The sequence below is a fragment of the Suncus etruscus genome, chromosome 14 (genome assembly GCF_024139225.1).
Source record: "Suncus etruscus isolate mSunEtr1 chromosome 14, mSunEtr1.pri.cur, whole genome shotgun sequence".
Taxonomy (NCBI): domain Eukaryota; kingdom Metazoa; phylum Chordata; class Mammalia; order Eulipotyphla; family Soricidae; genus Suncus; species Suncus etruscus.
This window is the reverse complement of record NC_064861.1, coordinates 93,058,608-93,079,875: the sequence shown is the minus strand read 5'-3', so window position 1 is coordinate 93,079,875 and position 21,268 is coordinate 93,058,608. Positions and strand designations below refer to the sequence as shown.

At 56.2% G+C, this 21,268-nt stretch overlaps 2 protein-coding genes and 1 non-coding gene across 3 annotated transcripts; 1 reads left to right on the top strand and 2 right to left on the bottom strand.

Annotated features, from left to right (window-relative positions):
• Nucleotides 1-1,885: 1,885 nt before the first annotated feature.
• On the bottom strand, nucleotides 1,886-5,768 carry ATF5 (activating transcription factor 5). Its single transcript, XM_049786988.1, has 3 exons — nucleotides 5,736-5,768; nucleotides 3,899-4,183; nucleotides 1,886-2,538 (listed from the first exon to the last, which is right to left on the bottom strand). The coding sequence occupies exons 2-3, from the start codon at nucleotides 4,074-4,076 to the stop codon at nucleotides 1,886-1,888; spliced, it is 831 nt and encodes a 276-aa protein (XP_049642945.1). The 5' UTR covers nucleotides 4,077-4,183; nucleotides 5,736-5,768.
• NUP62 (nucleoporin 62) lies at nucleotides 5,654-19,404 on the top strand. Its single transcript, XM_049786987.1, has 2 exons — nucleotides 5,654-5,828; nucleotides 17,687-19,404. Exon 2 carries the CDS (start codon nucleotides 17,744-17,746, stop codon nucleotides 19,394-19,396), a length of 1,653 nt encoding a protein of 550 aa, XP_049642944.1. The 5' UTR covers nucleotides 5,654-5,828; nucleotides 17,687-17,743; the 3' UTR covers nucleotides 19,397-19,404.
• On the bottom strand, nucleotides 7,988-8,089 carry LOC126029207 (U6 spliceosomal RNA). Its single transcript, XR_007502852.1, has one exon. It is a non-coding gene; the product is annotated as a U6 spliceosomal RNA (small nuclear RNA).
• Nucleotides 19,405-21,268: the final 1,864 nt, after the last annotated feature.

The following is a 21,268-nucleotide window of genomic DNA, read 5'->3' as shown; positions in this document are numbered from 1 at the left end:
AAAAAAGAAAGAAAGAAAGGCCATGAACACCCATATATTTTTTAATTTGGGGCCACACCCAGTGCTGCCTAAGGCTTACTTCTGGCCCTACACTCAGGAATCACTCCTGGTGGAGTCCAGAAGGGACTCAGGGATGCAGGGGATCGAACCCAGGACCAGTTTGGGTAGTAGCAGAAAAGTTTCTCGCAGCGATGTGCGCGCCCCCTAGCGTCCGCGTCCCGCTAAGATCTCACCTGCTAGAAAGGTTTGGGGGTGCCTGGAGGGGCGGGATCCCAGTCTGAGGGGGGCTGGGGGCTGAGGGGAATATTTTCTGCCAAGTCAATCTAGGAACCAAAACATTGCTGGTCACCATGAGACTAAGAAACCGGCACACATCCAGTTTCATTCATATGACCTGTGGGTGCTTGGTCAGAATCCTGCAATTCTTTCTTTTTTGGGGGGTGGGGGGTTGGGTCACACCTGAATCACTCTTGGTGGTGGTGTTCAGGAGACTGTCTGTGGTGCCAGAGATAGAACCTGGGTCTGCTGTAGGCAGAGGGGGCTCTGCCCATTTTGGGGGTCACACCGAATGATGCTTCTGGTCCAATTTGAGGCGGTTGTTTTGATTTCTGGGCCATACCCGGCAGTGCTCAGGGTTTTCTTCTGCCTCTGGGCTCAGAAACCACTCCTGGCAGGGCTCAGGGGACCTGAGCTACGGGGCGCCGGGGATCGAACCAGGTTCGGTCCCTCGCAAGGCAAATATCCTCCCTGCTGTGCTATCTCTCCAGGACCCCCCCAACTTACTATTTTGAGCCCAAGAAGCCTCACTCTTGGGGCCGGCGTGGTGGTGCTAGAGGTAAGGTGTCTGCCTTGCGAGCGCTAGCCTAGCGATGAACCGCGGTTCGATCCCCTGGCATCCCTTATGGTCCCCCAAGCCAGGAGCGACTTCTGAGCGCATAGCCAGGAGTAACCCCTGAGCGTCACCGGGTGTGGACCAAAAATCAAAAAAAAAAAAAAAGAAGCCTCATTCTTCTCTCAAGAACAAGACTCGAGGGCCCGGAGAGATAGCACAGCAGTGTTTGCCTTGCAAGCAGCCGATCCAGGACCAAAGGTGGTTGGTTCGAATCCCGGTGTCCCATATGGTCCCCCGTGCCTGCCAGGAGCAATTTCTGAGCAGACAGCCAGGAGTAACCTCTGAGCACTGCCAGGTGTGGCCCGAAAACCAAAAAAAAAAAAAAAAAAAAAAAAAGAACAAGACTCGAAGACCAGAGGAAGATTTCCATTTTTTATTTCTTCTCATGGCTCCCCAAATTCCCAGTCCCCTAATCTAGTTGCAGCCCCTTCCCTACACCGGCACAAAACACTGATTTTTCTCCCAGAGCTACACTGAAGACCCACTCACCAACTACAGCCCCGCCCCACCACCTGGCTTTCTGCTGTGCTCAAGGCCACCTTGGGGTGGGGGGGTTCCCTCCCGTCACTGGTCCCTGCCTCTGGCTTGTCTCTGTTCTATATTTCAGGCTCCTGCCTCCTGCTCACCCTTCTCTGAGCAGCTCTCTAGCTGTCTCTGTCTGAACCCCTGTTCCTAAGCCTCCCAAATCCCTTGGGTGTGAGTGGAAAGGTGTGGGGAGGAGATGAGGAGGGTTTTGGGGGACGGGGGAGGAGAGAAGCAGCCAGGGCTGAGCGCAGATGTGATGTGTGTGCGCATATCTGTGTGATGAAGTGGTTATGTGTGTGTATGTGACATGAAGTCAGGGATGTGAGTGCGTATGGCATGAAGTTGGAGGTGAATAGAATGTGTGTGTGAGTGAAGTTGGGTTATGTGTGTCTGTGTGCGTGATGAGGTTTTGTGTGTATGCCTGATGTGTATGGCCTGAAGTTGGGGTGCATTGTGTTGGGGGGCCCCCTAGGTGCTGCGGCCCCTCTGGCTCCGCGCCTTGTACACCTCGATGAGCAGATCTTTCACATATTGAATCTCCCGTTCCACCGACTCTGCCCGCTCCCGCAGCTCCCGGTTGCGGGCCTCCAGGCCCTGGCACTGCCCCTCGAGGGCCTCGCCTTCGGCCCGCTTCCTCTGGCGGTACCGCAGCGCCGCCGACTTGTTCTGGTCCCGCTTCTTCTGCTTGCGGTCCCCACGGGCACTGGAGGGGTGCGGGTAGGGGGCCGGACGGCTAGGCTGGGCCGGCGGGGCCTGCTGGGGAGTGGGCAGGGGGGCCAGGGTGGGCTCCCCGGGGCTGCTGTCACCGCGGCAGTACAGGGCCAGCAGGTCCAGGGTGTCCAGGGTCGGGGCCTGGGGCAGCTCGAAGGTGGGCAGCGGGGGTGGGAGGGGCAGGGTGGGCATGGGGGGCACGGGGGGAGGTGGGGACGGGGGCAGCAGGGGCCCCTCAAGGAAGAAATCCTCCATCTGTTCCAGCTCCTTCTTGAGCAGTGAGGCCATGGCTTCCAGGTCTGGGGGTGTCGGGGACGGGGCTGGGAGGGTACCTGGGGGTAGGGGGGGTTCCAGGGGGAGGAGAGCCGTGAAGTCGACCCGCTCCGTCATCCAATCCGAGAAGCCGTCGCCTGAGGGGTGGGAAACACACACACACAAACACACACACACTTGGTGGGGTGCTGGGGATCTGGTGCTCAGGGCTGACTCCTGGCTCAGTGCTCAGGGATCACCCTACCTGTCAGCACTCAGGCATCTTCTGGGGTGCCGAGGATGGAACCTGGGATGGCTGCGTACAAGGCAGGCACTCTCCTGGCTGGCTGAATTATTGTTCCAACATTTTTTAATTTTCTTTTCTATTTATTTATTTGTTTGTTTGTTTATTTTGGTTTTAGGGCCATACAGAGGCACTCAGGGGTTACTACTGGCTCTGTGCTCAGAAATACTCCTGGCAGACCTGGGGGACCCTATGGGATGCTGAGGATCAACCCCAGTCAGCCATTTCGAAGGCAAACTTCTTCTCCATTGTCCAAAATATATATATATATATATATATATATATTTTTTTTTTTTTTTTTTTTTTTGGTTTTTTGGGCCACACCATTTGATGCTCAGGGGTTACTCCTGGCTAAGCACTCAGAAATTGCCTCTGGCCTGGGGGGACTATATGGGATGCCAGGGGATCGAACTGCGATCCTTCCTTGGCTAGCACTTGCAAGGCAGACACCTTATCTCTAGCACCACCTCCTGGCCCCATTTGTTGTTTTTTTGTTTTTGTTTTTGTTTTTGGGCCACACCCAGCAGTGCTCAGGGGTTACTCCTGGCTATCTGCTCAGAAATAGCCCCTGGCAGGCACAGGGGACCATATGGGACTCCGGGATTTGAACCAATGACCTTCTGCATGAAAGGCAAACGCCTTACCTCCATGCTATCTCTCCGGCCCCCTCCAAAATATATTTTTAAACTTTTATTTTTTGGTCTTTGGCCCACACCTGGCAGTGCTCAGGGTTTACTCCTGGTTCTGCACTCAGAAATTCCTTCTAGCAGGCTTCCAGAACTCTATGGGATGCTGGAGATGGAACCCCAGTCAGCCATGTGCAGGTAAATGCTCTCCCCATTGTCCAAATATAGTTTTAAAACTTTTTTGTTTTGGGGCCATATTCGTCGGTGTTCAGGTGTTACTGAACTGAACACCATCGGTGTTACTCCTAGGTCTGTGCTCAGAAATTACTCCTGAGAGGCTCAGGGCACCCTATGGGACACCAGGGATCAAATCAGGGTCAACCACAAGCAAGGCTCTATTATTGTTCTGACCCCTATTGCCACTTCCATAGATCTATTTAACTCAGCATATCACAATGGCCTTTGTCTTCTCCAGACAGGCCAGTCCCCCACACTCCCCGGCATGTGAAAACAGCCTGGGACAGTCCAGGGCTCATGAACAAGGCACTGACCCCACCCCACACCCATCCATTTTGGGGGAGGCCTTACCTGCCAGGGGCTCTCCTCCCCCTGGAAGCCCGCCCTCCAGGGCTCCCCCCAGGACTTCATAGGGAGCCAGGGGGGCAGGGGCCAGGGGGAGTTTCCCATAGTCTACGAGCCATCCCAGCCCGCTAGCTGGGAGCAGGGCCCTGTCCAGCTCCAGCCCCAGGGTCGCCAGGAGAGACATGGCTGCAGGGCACACGCCGGGCTCTGATGGTGGCAGAGGCAGCTTCGAGGAAGCTTGGCAGGTGGCTCAGTGTGGTGTAGACAGGCAGCAAGGCGAAAATGGAGGACCTTAAAGAGAGACACAGAAGAGGGTCAGAGGTCACGCATGTGCCCACCAAATTAATGGGACCAGCCTGGGAGGAATCGAACCTGCGAGGGGAGTTCCTATCAGCCACCACGAATGGTAGAGTCCCCAGTGCAGAAACTTAAGGGGATCTCCCAGGGGAATTTCCTTATGGCCCCTCCACAAACTTTGCACTATTTTATTAAAAAAATAAGTTGAAGGGCCGGAATAGGGGATCTCCCAGGGGAATTTCCTTATGGTCCCTCCACAAACTTTGCACTATTTTATTAAAAAGATAAGTTGAAGGGCTGGAATAGCATGGCAGCAGGATTTGCCTTGCATGAGGCCGACCTGGGATGGACTCGGGTTCGATTCCTGGCATCCCATAGGGTCCCTCGAGCCTGCCAGGAGCGATTTCTGAATGCAGAGCCAGGAGTAACCTCCGAGCATCGTAGATGTGGCCCAAAAATCAAAATCCAAAAAAGAAAAAAAATGTTTTTCAAAGAAAGAAAAGAATTTTATTCTTTTTTTTTTTTTTTTTGTGGTTTTCGGGTCACACCCGGCAGTGCTCAGGGGTTATTCCTGGCTCCAGGCTCAGAAATTGCTCCTGGCAGGCACGGGGGACCATAGAATTTTATTCTTGATGACTCCTCAAAATGTTTGTTTATTTTCAGCCACGCCCGGTGGCACTCGGGGGTGCTCAGAGATTACTCCTGTTAGGAGGGAGGGGAGGAACTGGGGAGATCCAAATGGGATGCTGGAGATCGAACCGAGTGCAAGGCAAACGCCCTCCACACTGTACTTCTGCTCCGGCCCTTCCTTCCTCTAAAATAAAATTAAAAAAAGAAATACGTAAAAATCATTTTCTTTATTCCCTAACTGGGCCTTCAAATCAATTCCCGGGAGAACTGCCATCCCCAGGAGCATCCCCTCCCGTTATCCCTGCAAACCCCGCCCCTCGCCTTTGGGCACGCCCTTTATATTTAAATAACCACGCCCACATAGCCACCCTCGAACGGCGGCACTTAGCTCCACCCACCCTCACAAGCCCCGCCCACCACCCAACCTTCACAGCCAGGCCCCGCCCCCAAAGTGGCGCGTTCGGCGGAGTTCGCTGTTGCCAAGAGTCAACTCCTAGCTCCGCCCTCCCTCCACGCGGCGGCGCTCTGGCCGAAGTTCATCTAAAGCGCATGCGCCGCCGGCACCCCGCTAAGCGCGCCAGGCTTGGGAAATCAAAGCGCATGCGTGGCGGCTGCTGCCGCGCCTGGGCCCTGCGAAGCCCGCGCCGCAACCGGCGATTCACGGCACTTAGCGCTTAGTGCGCAGGCGCCGGAGCAAACTCAGGGCTAGCCCCGCCCTTCGGGGCCCTGTGCGCATGCTCAATAGCGCTTCGGGGGGGCTTTTCTGCGCCTGCGCGACCGTGATGCTCCAGTCCCGTCCCGTCCCGTCGTCCCCTGCACGCCCTCCTCGTCCACTTCCGGCCTGGTGGCGGCGCGTGGGCCCCGCGCGCTTCGAAAGGGCGGGAAGGCGGTTGGCGGCGGGCGGTTGGCTACTCACTCCATGGCTGCGCGGACGGGAGGCGGCGGCGGCCTCGGCTGAGGGAGAAGGAAGGCGGGAAGGAAGGCAGCGGAGCCGGAGCGCGCTGACGCGGTGAGCGCGGAGAGCGGCGGGCGGGCGGGCGCGGGCTACAGGGCCATGGCGGCGGCGGCGGCGGCGCTTGGGGTCGGAGCTGCGGAGTCGAGGCTGAGCCGAGGGCGGAGTGGGGCGCCCGCGGGACCGAGCCCAGATATACGGGGCGGGCGGGCGGGCGGGCGGCGCACCCGGATCCCTCCGCGCCCGCCCCGCCCCGCGAGGCTCCCCCGGGACGGGAAGCCGCGGGCCACGGGGACGCGCCCCCCCCCGGCCCTGGCCGAACCCCGATTCCGCGCCTCGGGCTTCTGGGGTCCCCCCCGGACCCCTCGGCCGACCCCCGCCCACCCCAGGCTGCTGCATCCCCTCGGGCTCACTTCCGGCCCCCGCGCGCTCCCCCGCTCTCCCAACCGCTGCCCCAGCGGGTTTCGGGGGCTCGACTTTGGAGGCGTCTGGGGCGCCCACCCCGGTTTGCCTGGGGGGCTCGGGGTGACCCCAGGTGTGTGGATCAGCGAGCCTGATTGAGGCTGGTGGGGGGGTGTCTCGCCCTAGATCTACCCTGGTGGTCGGTGTTTTTCTGCTCTCAACCCCAAGCTCACCCCAGGTTTGAGCGGTGGGCATGCAGGGGCTCCCCCCACCCCCTAAGAAAGTCCCCTGGGTTCCCACCGCTTAGGACGGATCAAGCGCTTGGCTTCGCCCTAGACCCCCTGGTTGTCGGTATCTTTCTCTCTTCCAGGGTGTTCCTGCTTCCAAACACACACACACAAGCTCACCCCAGATTTGAGTAATGGCGATCAGGACCTCCCCCCCCTTGAAGGCTCCTGGGGTCTTAGAACGGATCAAGTGCTTGGCATCGCCCTAGACCCCCTGGTTGGTGGCGTTTCTCTCTTCCAGGGTGTTCCTACTCTCCCCCACGCCCCCAAGAGCACCCCAGATTTGAGTGATGGTGCTCTGGACCCCCCCTAGAAGGCCCTGGGGTCTTAGAACGGATCAAGCGCTTGGCTTCGCCCTAGACCCTCTGGTTGTCGGTATCTTCCTCTCTTCCAGGGTGTTCCTGTTTCCACACACACACACACACACACACACACACAAGCTCACCCCACATTTGAGTAATGGCGATCAGGATCCCCCCCTTGAAGGCCCCTGGGGTCTTAGAACGGATCAAGTGCTTGGCATCGCCCTAGACCCCCTGTTTGGTGGCGTTTCTCTCTTCCAGGGTGTTCCTACTCTCCCCCACGCCCCCAAGATCACCCCAGATTTGAGTGATGGTGCTCAGGACCCCCAATAGAAGGTCCTGGGGTCCCACTGCTTAGAACGGATCAAGCTCTTGGCTTCTTTGCTAGCATTGGAATTGCTTGTTCAGGGTGGCTTTGGGGTTTTTTTGGGGGGGAGCACATGATTTTCTTGGTCACCAGAGTTGTGTCTGGAGCTCCTCTGGGGTTGTGGGTTCAAACCCCGGCTGCCTGTGTGACGCCAGACACTTCCCTTTGCTTACTTACTGGTGCCCAGTGAGTGCCCTGGTGGAGTGGGCATCGCTGAGCAGTGCCAGGCTGTATGGGGTCACCAGTGGGACACGCACACCTGCCTGCAGAGGGGTTCTTAGCACGTGTGTGTCATCTCCACTGCCGCCAGCCAGCAGTTTAAGCCTGATTTGACTTCAAGGGGCCAAGGGTGAGAGATAGGACAGCAGGGAGGGCCCTTGCCTTGCATGGGGTCTACCCAGGTTCAGTCCTTGGCATCCCATTGGGTTCCATGAGCCCACCAGGTGTGATGGTATCGTGCCTTTTTTTTCTTTTTTCTTTTGTTCATTTGGGTTGTTTTTGGTTTTGGGGTCACGCCTGGTTGTGCTCAGGGGTTACTCTTGGATCTGCACTTAGGGGTCATTTTGGCAGTGCTGGGGGAACCCTATAGAATGCTGGGGATCAAACCTGGGTAAGCCACATGTAAGACAGATACCCTCCCTACTGTGCTAGCCTCAGTCTTGCCTTTTTGTTGTTGGTTTTTTTGGGTCATACCCAGTGGCACTCGGGTTATTCTGATTGTGCTCAGAAATTGCTCCTGGCAGGGATGGGGACCATTATAGGATGCCGGGATTTGAACCATCTGTTTTACTCAGCTGCATGCGAGGCAAATGCCCTACCGCCATGCTATCTCTCCAGCCCTAGTCTTGCCTTTTTTTTTTAAATATGGAACGCTTCACGAATTTGCGTGTCATCCTTGCGCATGCTAATCTTCTCTGTATCGTTCCAATTTTAGTATATATGCTGCCGAAGCGAGAACACTTTTTTTAATTCCATCTTTCTGTCTTTTTTTTTCTCAATCTAACTTTACTCAGCACTATACTGTTGAGACCCACCGATATAGAAGCATATTATGTGACTATCTTTTCTTATGGCCACATAATGTCCTGTTGTGTATAAGAATTGGAATTTGTTGGTTCTGCCCTGCCAGTGCTCTGCTCAGGAGTGACTACTGGTGGTGCTTCAATCCTCTGTGCAGTGTGCAGGGTTGAGCTGGCATGGCCAAGGTGCAGTCTTCACTTTCTGGCCCTGGTGTTTTCCGTGGAGTCATCTCTGACATGGATGGAACTAGTTGTGGTGGTAAGGCATTTCCTTCTCGTCCCTCTCCTGTTCCCACCGGCTTGAATATTACAGAATTGAGGAGGAATGACATCTGGAGGCTGGCCTGGGCTGAGCTGCACTTTCTCTTTCTTCGCATTTGCTACTTGTGACCTGAGACTCTACTTGGTCCCAGGCACCCTGCCAGACTCTGTTTCACTGCCCCTCTGGCCCCTCAAGCCTCCAGGTTTGTGCACCTCCTTAGATTCTGGCCTTCTCTCCCTACCCTGGTTTTGCCTTACAGAGTCGGGTGGCAGTTTTGTTGGAATATTTTGAAGTACTATTGAGGAAGGAGACTGGAGTTCCTCAGAGAGGAGAGCTGCTGAAAGAAGACATTTGTGCCCTAAGGAGCATAAGCTACCCCAGGTAGAGAGTCCTAAAGGCAAGACTGTGCCCCGAGTTGTAGGCCAACTTGGGGAGGCCAGAGGCCCACTGATGAGTAAACTTCTGTAGACCTGGGCCCAGAAGTGCTGGCGGACCGGGACTGTACTCGGGGAGGCCAGGGATGCACCCTAACTATGCATCTCCTGGTCTAATTGGTGGAATGGGGCCGTCCTCTACAGTGCTCGAGGCTAGCTTGCTTGGTGATGAGGGGTTGCTCAAGAGGTGCTCAGACTGCTGGGCCAGGGATCAAACCCAGGGACTAGAGCCAAGCCTGCGCTTCCTTCCTGAGCTGTCCTTTCAGGTTTGGATCTTCTCATGCCTGGAAACTCCCCTGCTGACCTGGCTCTGTGGCCCTGTTCCCCATGTAGCCCCCTTGCCCATACTAGTTTTCAAGCCTGGGGTGTCCATCAGTGGCTGCTTGTGAGCCAGGTCCTGTGCCTCTATCCCCTCCAGTATGCACTCCCTCCTTTGTGGGGTCCTCCAGGATTGGGGTGCCCAACCCTTTGGACTCCAGAGCCGGGAGCATGGGTGGGGCTTGAGGGGACTCTTTTCTGATGCGGAGGGGCCAGGCTTGGAGTGAGGCGGCAGTTGCAGGCAGGTTACATCACCCTACCTTGGGAGGGGGGAGCGGGTGGGGGGATTCTCTGGGGGCCGGCACCTGGCAACAAACGGCTCCTGTCAGCGCAGCCTGGAATCAGAGGGTGGAGGGAGTGGCCTGGGTACTGCCTCCTTTGGACCCTGCATCTTGGAGGTCCAGTCCAAAGAGGGGCTAGTCCGCATCTTGCAGTGGGTGAGGTGGGTTCACAGGGGAAAGACAGTACTTGGGCAATATTGAATACTCCTCTCTTGGGGCTCCTCCTATATCTGGGTTTGCCCTATTCTGCAGCTTCAAACTGCTGCTCTTTCACTAGCATGCTAGAAGGAAGATCCTACTGGAACTCAGCCCAAACTGGGAGTGCAGGCTGGGAACACCGTGAGACAGTCTGGGAGCGCCCCACATGTGTTGTCGCAGTCACTGCTCTTTCCGGGAACAGTTGTCTGTGGCCGGACAAGTCCCTAGCTACATCTGGTGAGGGCAGGCTCTTGTCCCCAGAGTCCAGCCTCAACCTGAGATAACTGGGGCTAGAGTGGTAGCCCAGCAGTAGGGTGTTTGCTTTGCACTCGGCTGACCCAGGACAGACATGGGTTCGATCCCCGACATCTCATGGTACCTGAGCCAGGAGCAATTTCTGAACACTGAGCGCTGCTGGGTGTGGCCAAAAGACCTAACCTGAGACAGCTACCTCGGTTTTTTTGGAGCAGGGGTCTTTAAACTGCGGCCCATGGGCCACATATTGTATTTATTCCCATTTTGTTTCTTCACTTCTAAATAAGATATATGCAGTGTGCATAGAAATTTGTTCATAGTTTTTGTTTTTACTATAATCTGGCCCTCCAACAGTCTGAAGGACAGTGAACTGGCCCCCTGTTTAAAAAGTTAGAGGACCCCTGTGAGGGTGGGCGCTTGAGGCTATACGCAGCAATGCTGAGAGCTGCTCCTGGCTCTGCTGGGGGGAGATGGCTTCTGGTGTTGCTGGGGGTACCCTGAAGTACCAGGAATCCAATTAGAACTGGCTATATTCCGGGCAAGTGCTTTAACCTCAAATCTCTGTCTCTGGTGGGGGCCAGTCCTGAGGGGCTCAGGGCACTGGAGACAGTGCGGGAGGTGGAGCCCTGGTCAAGGGTGTTATTCATGTACAAAAGTTGGAATTTGCTCACAGGGTCCCTCAAAGGTGCTGGGGGCAGGTTTCGGGTCACGCCAGCTGGAGGTGGGTGTCCTGGCAAACAGGGCAGAAGGCCAAGGCCAGCTCAGTTGGGGAAAGGGCAGACCTGCCACGTGGCCCAGCAGCTCAGAGTCCTCTGGGGTAATCCTGCTCTCCCCGGCTCCCACAGACCCCAGAAGCAGCAGGGTGAGTCCCTGCACTGAGGTGCCTGTTTCCTCTCCTGCACCCAGGTTGCCAGATGGTCACAAGTTTAGTGGCTTTACGCAGCGTGCTTCTTCCCTTTTCGTTCTTGGTTCTTGGTTCTTGGAGACTGAAATATGTATGGTATGACCTGGAGTCCTGGGTCTGGGAGATAGGGCAGAGGTGAAGGCACATACCTAGCACGTGCTTGTCCTGAGCACCAATGGGGAGACCCAGGTAACCTCAACAACAGAGGTTGGTCTGCTTGGGAGGCCTTGCCCTCCCTCTCCCCCAAAATGAAATGGTGGCCTGCAAGGCATGGTTCGTTCAAGATGAGAGAGAAACCATTTTTGTTTGTTTGGGGGGGGCCACACCCAGCAATGCTTAGGGCTAACTCCTGACTGTACTCAGGGATCACTCTTGGCAAGGCTTGGGATCATATGGGGTGCCAGGGGTTGAACCTGGATCCATTCTACCATGGCCCGGGCCTAGCAAGAGAAGCCATTTTTCCTAACATGCCCTTTTGGTGTGTGCGGTTTCCTGGTGGAACACGCAAGCCTTAGATTCAGGAGACCGCGAAGCACCCTTGACTACTGAGGCCGTGTAAGGGGTGGTCTCTACCCATCTGCCCTGATCCCCCCAATCAGCCCAGACATGTTCTGTCCCTGAGAGGAGTATAGGGGAGTGTCGTCTTCTCCCCGTTCTTTTCCAGCTCTTGGAGGCCATGAGTGCTCGACATGGACCCTCCATCCCCATCCCCTGGCCTGGGATGGCCATTGTTAGCCTTTGTCCTCCTGGCCACCCCTTAGTCCATTCGCACCTGCAGGACTTCATTATCCTCAGATACCAGTATACTCCCAAGTTCTAAGAATTAAATGGGGACCGTTCCCTGACGTTCCACGCACCTCCACTGCTTGAAGCCTTCTGGCAGGTAAAGCCCCCCAGGGGTATGAGGGCAGGATAGACAAGGCCACTGGTGGTGCCTCCAGCTCAGGGCACCAGCATTCAGGATGAAGTGGCTGGTGGTGATATGGGTCCTGTAAAGGCGCTCCTCAGAAGGTGTGGTCAGGTCCTGAGAGCGGCCGGGCTCCTGGCCCACAGGGTCAAAAGTCAGTTTGGTGGGGCCGGAGAGATAGCATGGAGGTAAGGCGTTTGCCTTTCATGCAGGAGGTCATCGGTCGAATCCCGGCATCCCATATGGTCCCCCGTGCCTGCCAGGAGCAATTTCTGAGCCTGGAGCCAGGAATAACCCCTGAGCACTGCCGGGTGTGACCCAAAAACCAAAAAAAAAAAAAAAAAAAAGTCAGTTTGGAAAGCCTGCTGAGCCCCCAGGATTCCTGCCCCCCACCCCGCACACCTGTCTCCTCTCTGTCTGAGGGGTGAATACACTCAGTTTGATTTGAGGGCAGGAGCTGGGCCCTGCTGTGGGGAGTGAAGAGGGGTTCCGAGAGAAGCAGTGAAAGAGTCTGGTGGGGGTGTTGGTTAGGGATCAGACCCAGAGCTCAGACATGCATAAGGGGTCACTCCTGGCAGTGCTTGGGGGGGCCCGTGTGGACTGGCAGTGGGTGCATTGCTGACTTCCGGAGTTCAAGCTTGACATGCTTTCCTGAAGTTCCCTGGGTGTGGTGGTCGGGTTAGGTGGGCTAGGAAAGAGCGGGGATCTTCCTTTTCCTGCACCTCTTAGGCTTGTGTGTGAGAGGGAGCCTGACTGTCTGGGAGGTGAGAGTGCCCTGGGGTGTCACTAGAGAACAGGGAGTGTGACTGAGGTATGCAGAATCCCCAAATGATGAGAGCTGGGGCAAGCCTCAGGGAGCAAGCTGGTTTGTGGGGTCAGTGGTAGTTCCTCCTTGGGAGATGATGGCTGTGGTGGAGCCCTGTCATTCCAATGTCACCCTGTAACTTTGGCCTAGCCGGTGCCACAGAAACTGTTTCCCTGGCAACCTCTCCCAACCTGGGACTTCCCCCCTCCCATCACTGCTCCCCCAGGAGGGCCTTGTTGATTGTAGGGGCTCAGCTGTGTACTCCCCCTCCCCTGGGGTCTTGGTGTGGTCCCCGCCTAGTGCCACCTCCCAGAACCCCCAGGGTCTCTGCTGATGGATCGGTTGAGCACTCATTCCTTGAAGACAAGCTTTCTGCCTCTTTTATTTTTTCTGGGCATTTTTGGGTCACATCTGGCCATGTTTGGGACCCAATGGGATGCTGGGGCTTGAACTGCATTAGCAAGTGCCCTCCCCAGGGCCAGAGCAATAGTACAGTGGTCCGGCGTTTGCCTTGCACTCGGCCAACCTAGGATGGACAGTGATTAGAATCTCGGCATTCTGGGCCCGGAGAGATAGCACAGCGGCGTTTGCCTTGCAAGCAGCCGATCCAGGACCAAAGGTGGTTAGTTCAAATCCCAGTGTTCCGTATGGTCCCCCGTGCCTGCCAGGAGCTACTTCTGAGCAGACAGCCAGGAGTAACCCCTGAGCATCGCCAGGTGTGGCCCAAAAACCAAAAAAGAAAAGAAAAGAAAAAGAATCTCGGCATTCTGTATGCTCCAAACCTGTCTGGAGTGATTTCTGAGCATTGAGCCTGGAGTAACCCAAGCGCCATCTTGTGTGACACAAAACAAACAAAGAAGAAAAAGTGCCCTCCCTATTAATTCTCGGCAGAACACTGCCAGCAGGGAGGGGGTGATGTTCCGGATCCTCCATCCTTCTGCCATCCCATTGGCTGCTTGTTCAGTGATCTTAGTGAGAGCCTGTTTAATTTATGCCATTTATTAAAAGATGCATGATGACTGGTCCTGAGTGCCTGCGGGTTCTTTTTTTTTTTTTTGGTTTTTGGGCCACACCCTGTGACGCTCAGGGGTTACTCCTGGCTATGCGCTCAGAAGTTGCTCCTGGCTTCTTGGGGGACCATATGGGACGCCAGGGGATCGAACCGCGGTCCGTCCTAGGCTAGCGCAGGCAAGGCAGGCACCTTACCTCCAGCGCCACCGCCAGGCCCCTCCTGCGGGTTCTTAACCACAGTCTGAGTTGAGGTCTTTGTGCCTCAACCTGTGGCACTCGGTACTTTTACTCCTGGCTCTGTGCTCAGGGATCACTCCTGCTGGTTCTTGGGACATCCATCTGTGATCTCTGGCTGCCTGAGCGGGCTGTACTGTCTCCCTAGCCCCACCCACCCCCCAATCTGACTTTAGAATATTTTCATGCCCGGAAGAAGCACCATTGTCACTGGCAGTTCAACTTTTCCCCCTGGGTCATGGCACCTACCCAGCTCGCTCTTGCTTCAACGTCTCATGAACTGCCTGCTAGTGCTTGTCCCACAGAGGCTGCCCTTTCACATGCCCTCCATAGGCAAACAAGGGCATCCTCACTCTGTGTATATGTGTCGCACCCTGGGCGCCAGTGTCATGACATCCTCATCCTCAATGACAGTGGGAGTGGGGTCCCCCAGCTCCAACCCCAGCCCTCCTGCTTTCTGGCCTGCCTAGCTAAAGTGGGTGTCCACCATGCTGCTTTCTGTGGACATGCGTGCCCTTCTGTAACTTGACTGCTGGAGTTAGACACTCAGCTTCCCTCTTCCCTAGACAACTGCCTCTTCTCCAGCCGGCTTCCCCCAAGGGGACAGTTTCTATGACGCTCCCTTTCTGTTCCTCTGGCAGTTCACCGCCTCCCCTGGGCTTCTCCTAGGTGCTATAGGAAGCTCTTTACTTGGTTCACCTGTTTCTCAAGACTTACCCTTTGTTTTGTAAGCTCTGCATAATTTGAGGGTCTTCATTTAATCCTTCCTTCCTACCTCTACTTTTCTCTTTTTTTTATTTTGTTTTTGGGCCACATCCGCTGATGCTCAAGGGTTATTACTCTTGGAGGTGTTCAGACAACCACATGGGGTGCTGGGTCAGACCTTCCTTCCTTCCATCCTTCCTTTCCCTTCCTTCCTTCCATCCTTCCTTTCCCTCCCTCCCTCCCTTCCTTCCTTCCTTCCTTCCTTCCTTCCTTCCTTCCTTCCTTCCTTCCTTCCTTCCTTCCTTCCTTCCTTCCTTCCTTCCTTCCTTTCCCTCCCTCCCTCCCTCCCTTCCTTTCCCTCCCTCCCTCCCTCCCTTCCTTCCTTCCGGCTCTGTGTTCATGGCACCCTTAGGTGATACCAATGATCAAACCCAGATTGCCATGTTTAAGACAGGTGCCTTAACCACATAACTGTTGCTCCAATTCCTTTATTATTTGGGGGGGTGTTGGGTCACACCCAGTGGTGCTCCGGTTATTCCTGGCTCTGCTCAGATAGTGATACTAGCAGGCTCAGGGGACCATATGGGATGCTGGGAATTGAACCAGGGTCCATCTCGGGTTGGACACCTGCAAGGCAAATGCCCTACCACGCTGTTCTCTCTCTCTTGCCCCTCCTCTTTATTTTTTTTAACTTTTTTTGTTTCTGTTTTTTGGTTCACACCCGGCAGCGCTCAAGGGTTACTCCTAGCTCTACGCTCAGAAATCGCTCTTGGCAGGCTCAGGGGACCATGTGGGATGCCGGGATTCGAACCACCGACCTTCTGCATGAAAGGCAAAAGCCTTACCTCGATGCTATCTCTCTGGCTCCTTTTTTTAAACTTTATTCATATTAATTTATTGGTTGATTAATTGTTTCTGGGCCACACCCAGTGGCGCTCAGGGGCTACTCCTGGCTCCGCACTCAGAAATTATCCCCAGCAGGCTGGGAGACCATATGGGATGCCGGGAATCAAACTGGGTCCCTCCAGGTCAGCCACATGTAAGGCAAATGCCCTACCACTGTGCTGTCTCTCCAGCTCCTCCTCTTTATTTTTAATAAAGGCAGTTGATACATTAGCTTGGCAGTTTTCCTACTCTAGGTGGTTGAGGACTCCAGTACTGCCCAAAGTATTCCCTAGTAGTTTCTGAGTCAGCCATGGCCCCTGGGGCTCTGGACTGGAAGTGTAAGCGTGTTCGGGGAGCTTGAAAACCAGCCTAGATCTGCATTATTATCGGGGTCCATGGAAGCTTCCTGAATATGGAATATGGGCCATTCCTGTATGCACTGATGGTAGGGAGGAGGCAGTGCTTTTAGTAGTAGTATACTTACCCTGTGGCGGGGAGGAGCCGGCACACTTTAGCAGTTATGGTCAATTGTGGGGAAACTGGGCTCGCTGGTTTCAGGGGGGCTACTGCCTGCAGTTCATGGTTTGCCGTGTTGGTGTTTGTGTCACCCCTGGGATGGTTGGGTCGGCAGAAAGGCGCATAGCATGAAAAAGACCCAAATTACGAGAGATGTGCAAAAAGGCCCCCAAGGGTTGAGAAGCCCTTAGGATCTAGCAGTCAGAATTCTCGCTTGCTGTTCTCTGTTTTGTTGTTCCTACTGTTCTCTCTCTGTTCTACCTCTGCTTTCCCCTGAGCTGTTTTTATTAGTCGGAATTTAACATAAATCACTTGAGGGGCAGGGTTGACATAATTAAGGTACTTGTGCTAATAAACTCAGAAAAGATGAAAGGAGAAAAGTAAAGTGATTTTACAGGTGGCAGCAGTAATGTTTAAAGCCTTCTCTCAGGGCCACACCTTCCAGGTGCCTCTCTACGCAGAGATCTCTTCTGGTGAGGCCCAGGGAAAACCCTGTGCTGTACTGGGGGATCAAGCCCAAGTTTGTGTGCCAGGCAAGTGCCACCCTCCCTCTCCTCTCTAGCCCCAACTTCCTCCAAGTCTTAAGTAATTCAATCCTGTGTGACTGGGGGGACCTGCAGCGCCACCAGGTGGCCGTGGCTGAGCGCAGGCTTGGAGCTCGGAGCCAGGCAGGGCCGGACAGGGAGATGCAGGCAGCGGGACCCAGGGTGCCTCCTTATGGCCTTGAAACTTGTGCTGCAGCTAGTCACGGACTAAGGGCCCATCTGGTTTCTGTTCCTCCTCCTTCCCCAGGGCACTCAGCTTCTCTTCTGTGGAAAGCGTGCCCCCTGCACGTGTGTAAGCGGGGCTCTCCGAGCACAGTCCCGTTATCAGTGTCTGTGATTCGGAACATGCTCCACAGAGTTCTCATGGTCTGGTACTCGGGGCTCACGTGCAAAACCTGCATGCGTGCTCTGGGGATTTTTTGACAGTTGCCAGTTTAAAAAGTAGATATATCCTAACACCCTGATGTGTTAAGTTGCTCATACTGTTTCAAGCATTCAGTGTTGCAGCCCGCTGCCAGTGTGCCCAGTTTCCCATCCACCAGGCCAGCCTGGAATCATCAAATTTTAGCTCAGGAGTCAGTCAGTTTCTGAGGATCTTCTGGGTTCCTGTGGCAGCACTGAGCTGGCTGGTCCTGTGCAGCTTTCCTATCAGGTCTCTGTTGTCTTACTGGGCTTAATGAAATTTGAAGGTGTCCAAGATCTGTAGAACCAGAGAGATTTGGTGTCATGGCAGTTTGAATAGGTTCGGTCATAGAGTGGGGCCTTTTCTATCAGAGGTGTTGGGGGTGGCTGTGGGCTGCTGGGCCCATGCAGGAAAGGGGAGTCTATCCTCCGCCCTCCGCCCTTGCTGTATAGAGAGAGTGTCGTGTCCAAAGTCCAACTGCTGGCTTGTACCATCTTCCCCAGGGAGTCTTCCCGTGAAGCCAGTGGGGAGAGGGGCCAAGCAAGGAAGGCCTCCTTCCTGTCCTGCTCCACGGGGCTGAGAAGAGGTGGGGGTGTCCAGCTGTCTGACTTCAGCCTTGTATCTCTCTGGCTCATGGCCTAGTGTCGGGCCAGAGGACTGTTCTCGCTGAGTCCCGTGAGAAGTCCTGGTTGTTGGCTCTCCCAATCCCGCTTGTGGGGCTCCCATCTGGGCCAAGGGAGTTCCAGTGCCTGTCCTCGACCTTCCCCAAGGGTGTTTCCGGATCCTTCAGTCGTGGTTTGTGCAGATGCACCCAGATTGCTTTGCTCATGCTCATCTGACCATGTCGCTTCCTCTGCTTTGAAAATTTCTCCAAGGTCGCCAACACCGACGGACCTGCTTGCGGAGTAGCTGCTGCCACCAGAGCTGGAGCCATGAGCGGGTTTAATTTTGGAGGCTCGGGGGCCTCCACAGGCGGGTTCACGTTTGGCACTTCGAAGACAGCAACCACCACAACCACGCCGGCGACGGGCTTCTCTTTCTCTACGAACAGCTCTGGCAGGTTCAGCTTTGGGACCACCCCCACGCAGCCGGCGGCGGCGAGCACCCCTTCCACCAGCCTCTTCTCACTCGCCTCCCACAGCCCGGCGACCCCCGCCACCCAGGCTGCCCCGGCTGCCCAGACCTCGGGCTTCAGCTTCGGTACCACAACACCCGCCCAAGGAGGGACCGGCTTCTCCCTGGGTGTCAGCATCCCGAAGCTGAATGTGGGCGGCACTACAGCTGCCCCTGCTCCTGCTGCTCCTGCTCCAGCCCCAGCCCCAGCCCCAGCCTCCACGGGCTTTGGGCTGAGTGGCAGCACCATCCCTGCTGCTGCAGCCACCACCACCACTACCGCTGCCTCCAGCCAGGCGTCTACCGGCTTCATTTTCAGCTCAGCTGCCGCTGCCACCGCCGCTGCCACCACCACCTCCACGGCCACCTCCAGCGCACCCCTGGGCTTCTCCTTCAACAGTGGGGGCTTGTCCCAGACCACATCCTCCGGCTTCACACTAGGCTCCTTCGGGAGCACGACCCAGCCCAGCACGCTGGCCCTGCAACCATTCACTTCGGCCACACCTGCTGCCACCGGCGGGGGGGGCATACAGCCCATCGTCCCCGTCCCCGTCGCGGCTAGCACTAGTGCAAGTTCAGGGACTACTCTCTTCTCCTCCATCGCCACCGCGTCCACCTCAGCTACCACCGGCTCCAGTGGGCCCACTCTTGGTACCTCAGCCATCACTCCGGGGGTTGCCACGACAGGCTTCACCCTGAAGGCACCGGGGGTGAGTTCTGCTGTGTCCACAGCAGCCGCCACCACCGTTGCCACTGTCAGTGGCAGCAGCTTTGTCTCAAACACGAAGACAGCGGCCCCAACCGCTATCTCCGTCAGCCAGCCGACCGCCTTGTCCATCCTGCCGAGTGCTAGCACGGCCACAGGGGTGTCGGGCACCTCTGTGATGACCTACGCGCAGCTGGAGAGCCTGATCAACAAGTGGAGCCTGGAGCTGGAGGACCAGGAGCGCCACTTCCTGCAGCAGGCCACCCAGGTGAACGCCTGGGACCGCACCCTGATCGAGAACGGCGAGAAGATCACCAGCCTGCACCGCGAGGTGGAGAAGGTCAAGCTGGACCAGAAGCGGCTCGACCAGGAGCTTGACTTCATCCTGTCGCAGCAGAAGGAGCTGGAGGACCTGCTGAGCCCCCTGGAGGAGGCAGTGAAGGAGCAGAGCGGCACCGTGTACCTGCAGCATGCGGACGAGGAGCGCGAGAAGACCTACAAGCTGGCCGAGAACATCGACGCACAGCTCAAGCGCATGGCCCAGGACCTCAAGGACATCATCGAGCACCTCAACACGGCTGGCGGCCCTGCTGACACCAGCGACCCGCTGCAGCAGATCTGCAAGATCCTCAACGCACACATGGACTCGCTGCAGTGGATCGACCAGAACTCGGCCTTGCTGCAGCGGAAGGTGGAAGAGGTGAGCAAGTTGTGCGATGGGCGGCGCAAGGAGCAGGAGCGCAGCTTCCGCATCACCTTTGACTGATGTCCCGGCGGCAGCCAGTGGCGGTGGCTGGCCAGGAAACCCTGTTCTGTCCTCCGAGGCCGCACTGTGGGCTGTGTGTGGGTGGCTCTTCACCTGCGCCACGCTCCATCTCAACATGCAGATTGTCTCCTCTTTCCCTCCCCCCAGTCCCTGGGCTAGCTGTGAGGTGAGGCTGGGATTGTGGTGTGGACATGCTCCACCGGTGCCGGGTGAGTTTAGAATCAGGGCTAGTGGGACAGAGCACTGCAGGGAGGGTCAGTGAAGCCAGCAGCCCTTCCCTCTGTCCAGTTTAACCTCCTGCGGGCCTCTGGCCTGCACTCCTCCAGGAAGTCCTCCAACTGCCACACTATCTCATGGGCCGTGGCTCTGCTCGGCATTAGATAAGATGCCCACGGGTGGTGTCGGTTGGTCCCCTATATCCTTAGCTGCAGGCCCTGCCACTCTGGTGCCTGCAGAACCCAGGCAAGACCGCTTTAAACCAGCCTGTGGCTGAGTTGGCTTAGGCATGGGCTCGGGCATGTCCCTCCTGGTCCGGCCAAGCAGAATGACCAGCTGGCGCTTCCCAAGTGTCACTGTAGGCATCTGTATGCACCGAGTTTCTTTTTCAAATAAAAATTAACATGTGGAACATAAACTGCTTCTGAGTGTGTGATGTGGCGGGGGGGTGGGGGATTCCAGAAGGCAGTATAGAGTGGGGTCCCTCAGGCCTCCGCACACCGGAGAGCCCACCGGAGGGCTGTGCGACCCAGTTGCATCTTCCACGCCATTTCTACACACAGGGAGAGAGTGGGTGACTTAGGGGCTTCTCTGGAGCTTGTCTTGGAGATCTGGTGCCCAGTTCCCAGAGGGAACATCAGTAACCACCTTCGAGCACCACTCCCACCCCAGCCCACTGGAGAATCGGGTGAACCCGAGGACGAGGCCCACGACCCAGTCACCCACCCAGGATGCACTGAGGCAAGGCATGCCCCGTGTCTGCCCACAGCCAGGCTCATGCTTGTCCGGTCACAGACAAACGTCCCAAAAGCGCTGATGCTTTCCAGTCCGGGTTTACCGGGAGTAGCTTATCTTGCACACTGCCGACCCCACGAACGTCAGGCACCACCAGGAGACCTGCCCTTTCTTGAGTGCCACATCCCGCCCTGCCCAGCAGTTGGGGTCCACGTGCAGTGTCCCGCGGAGGGCGGGCGGCTGGTAGCGGCCTTCCTTGTAACTGCAGTTTCCCTTTCCAGGAAGAAAACCCGCTGCCCGCCAAACAGCTTAAGTTCCTCTCGCTTAGTTAACACGGAGCCAGCCAATGTGGTGACTAGATTGAAAGGTGACTCCTTGGTGAACTTCCTCTTTGCCCAGCTTAGGGATGAGAGTAGCAAGTGGATTGATGGCAGCTGCCCCGGCGTCACTAGTTGCTGGCTTTTGGCTCACACGACTGAGTGGGGTTTGCTCCTGGGCAGTGTGTCTGGACCTGCCATATACAAACTGCACACCCCCCTTTAAGTAACCTTAGAGGCCTTTGGGGGCTTGTTTTGTTCGTTTGGGGCCTCCCAAGCCAGACAGTTGAGAACTGGAGCCCCCAGCGATGCAGGCGGCTTAGATTGGAGAAGGTCCTGGGGCCGGATTCGTGCCCTGTGTGTGCAGGGACAGTGCCAGACTCCTAAGCCTGTTCTTTGGGATTTGTTTGGGGGCCATATCCAGAGGTGCTCAAGGGCCTTGACCACTGCTCTCTCTAGACCAATTATTTGAGAGAGGGTTGGGGGGGTTGAACCATACCTGGCTGTGCTCCCAGATCATTCTTGGGGATGCTCTGAAGGCCATAAGCAGTGCCCGTGCTGGAACCCATCCAGCCCTGTGCCAGGCAGATAAGCACCTCACCCA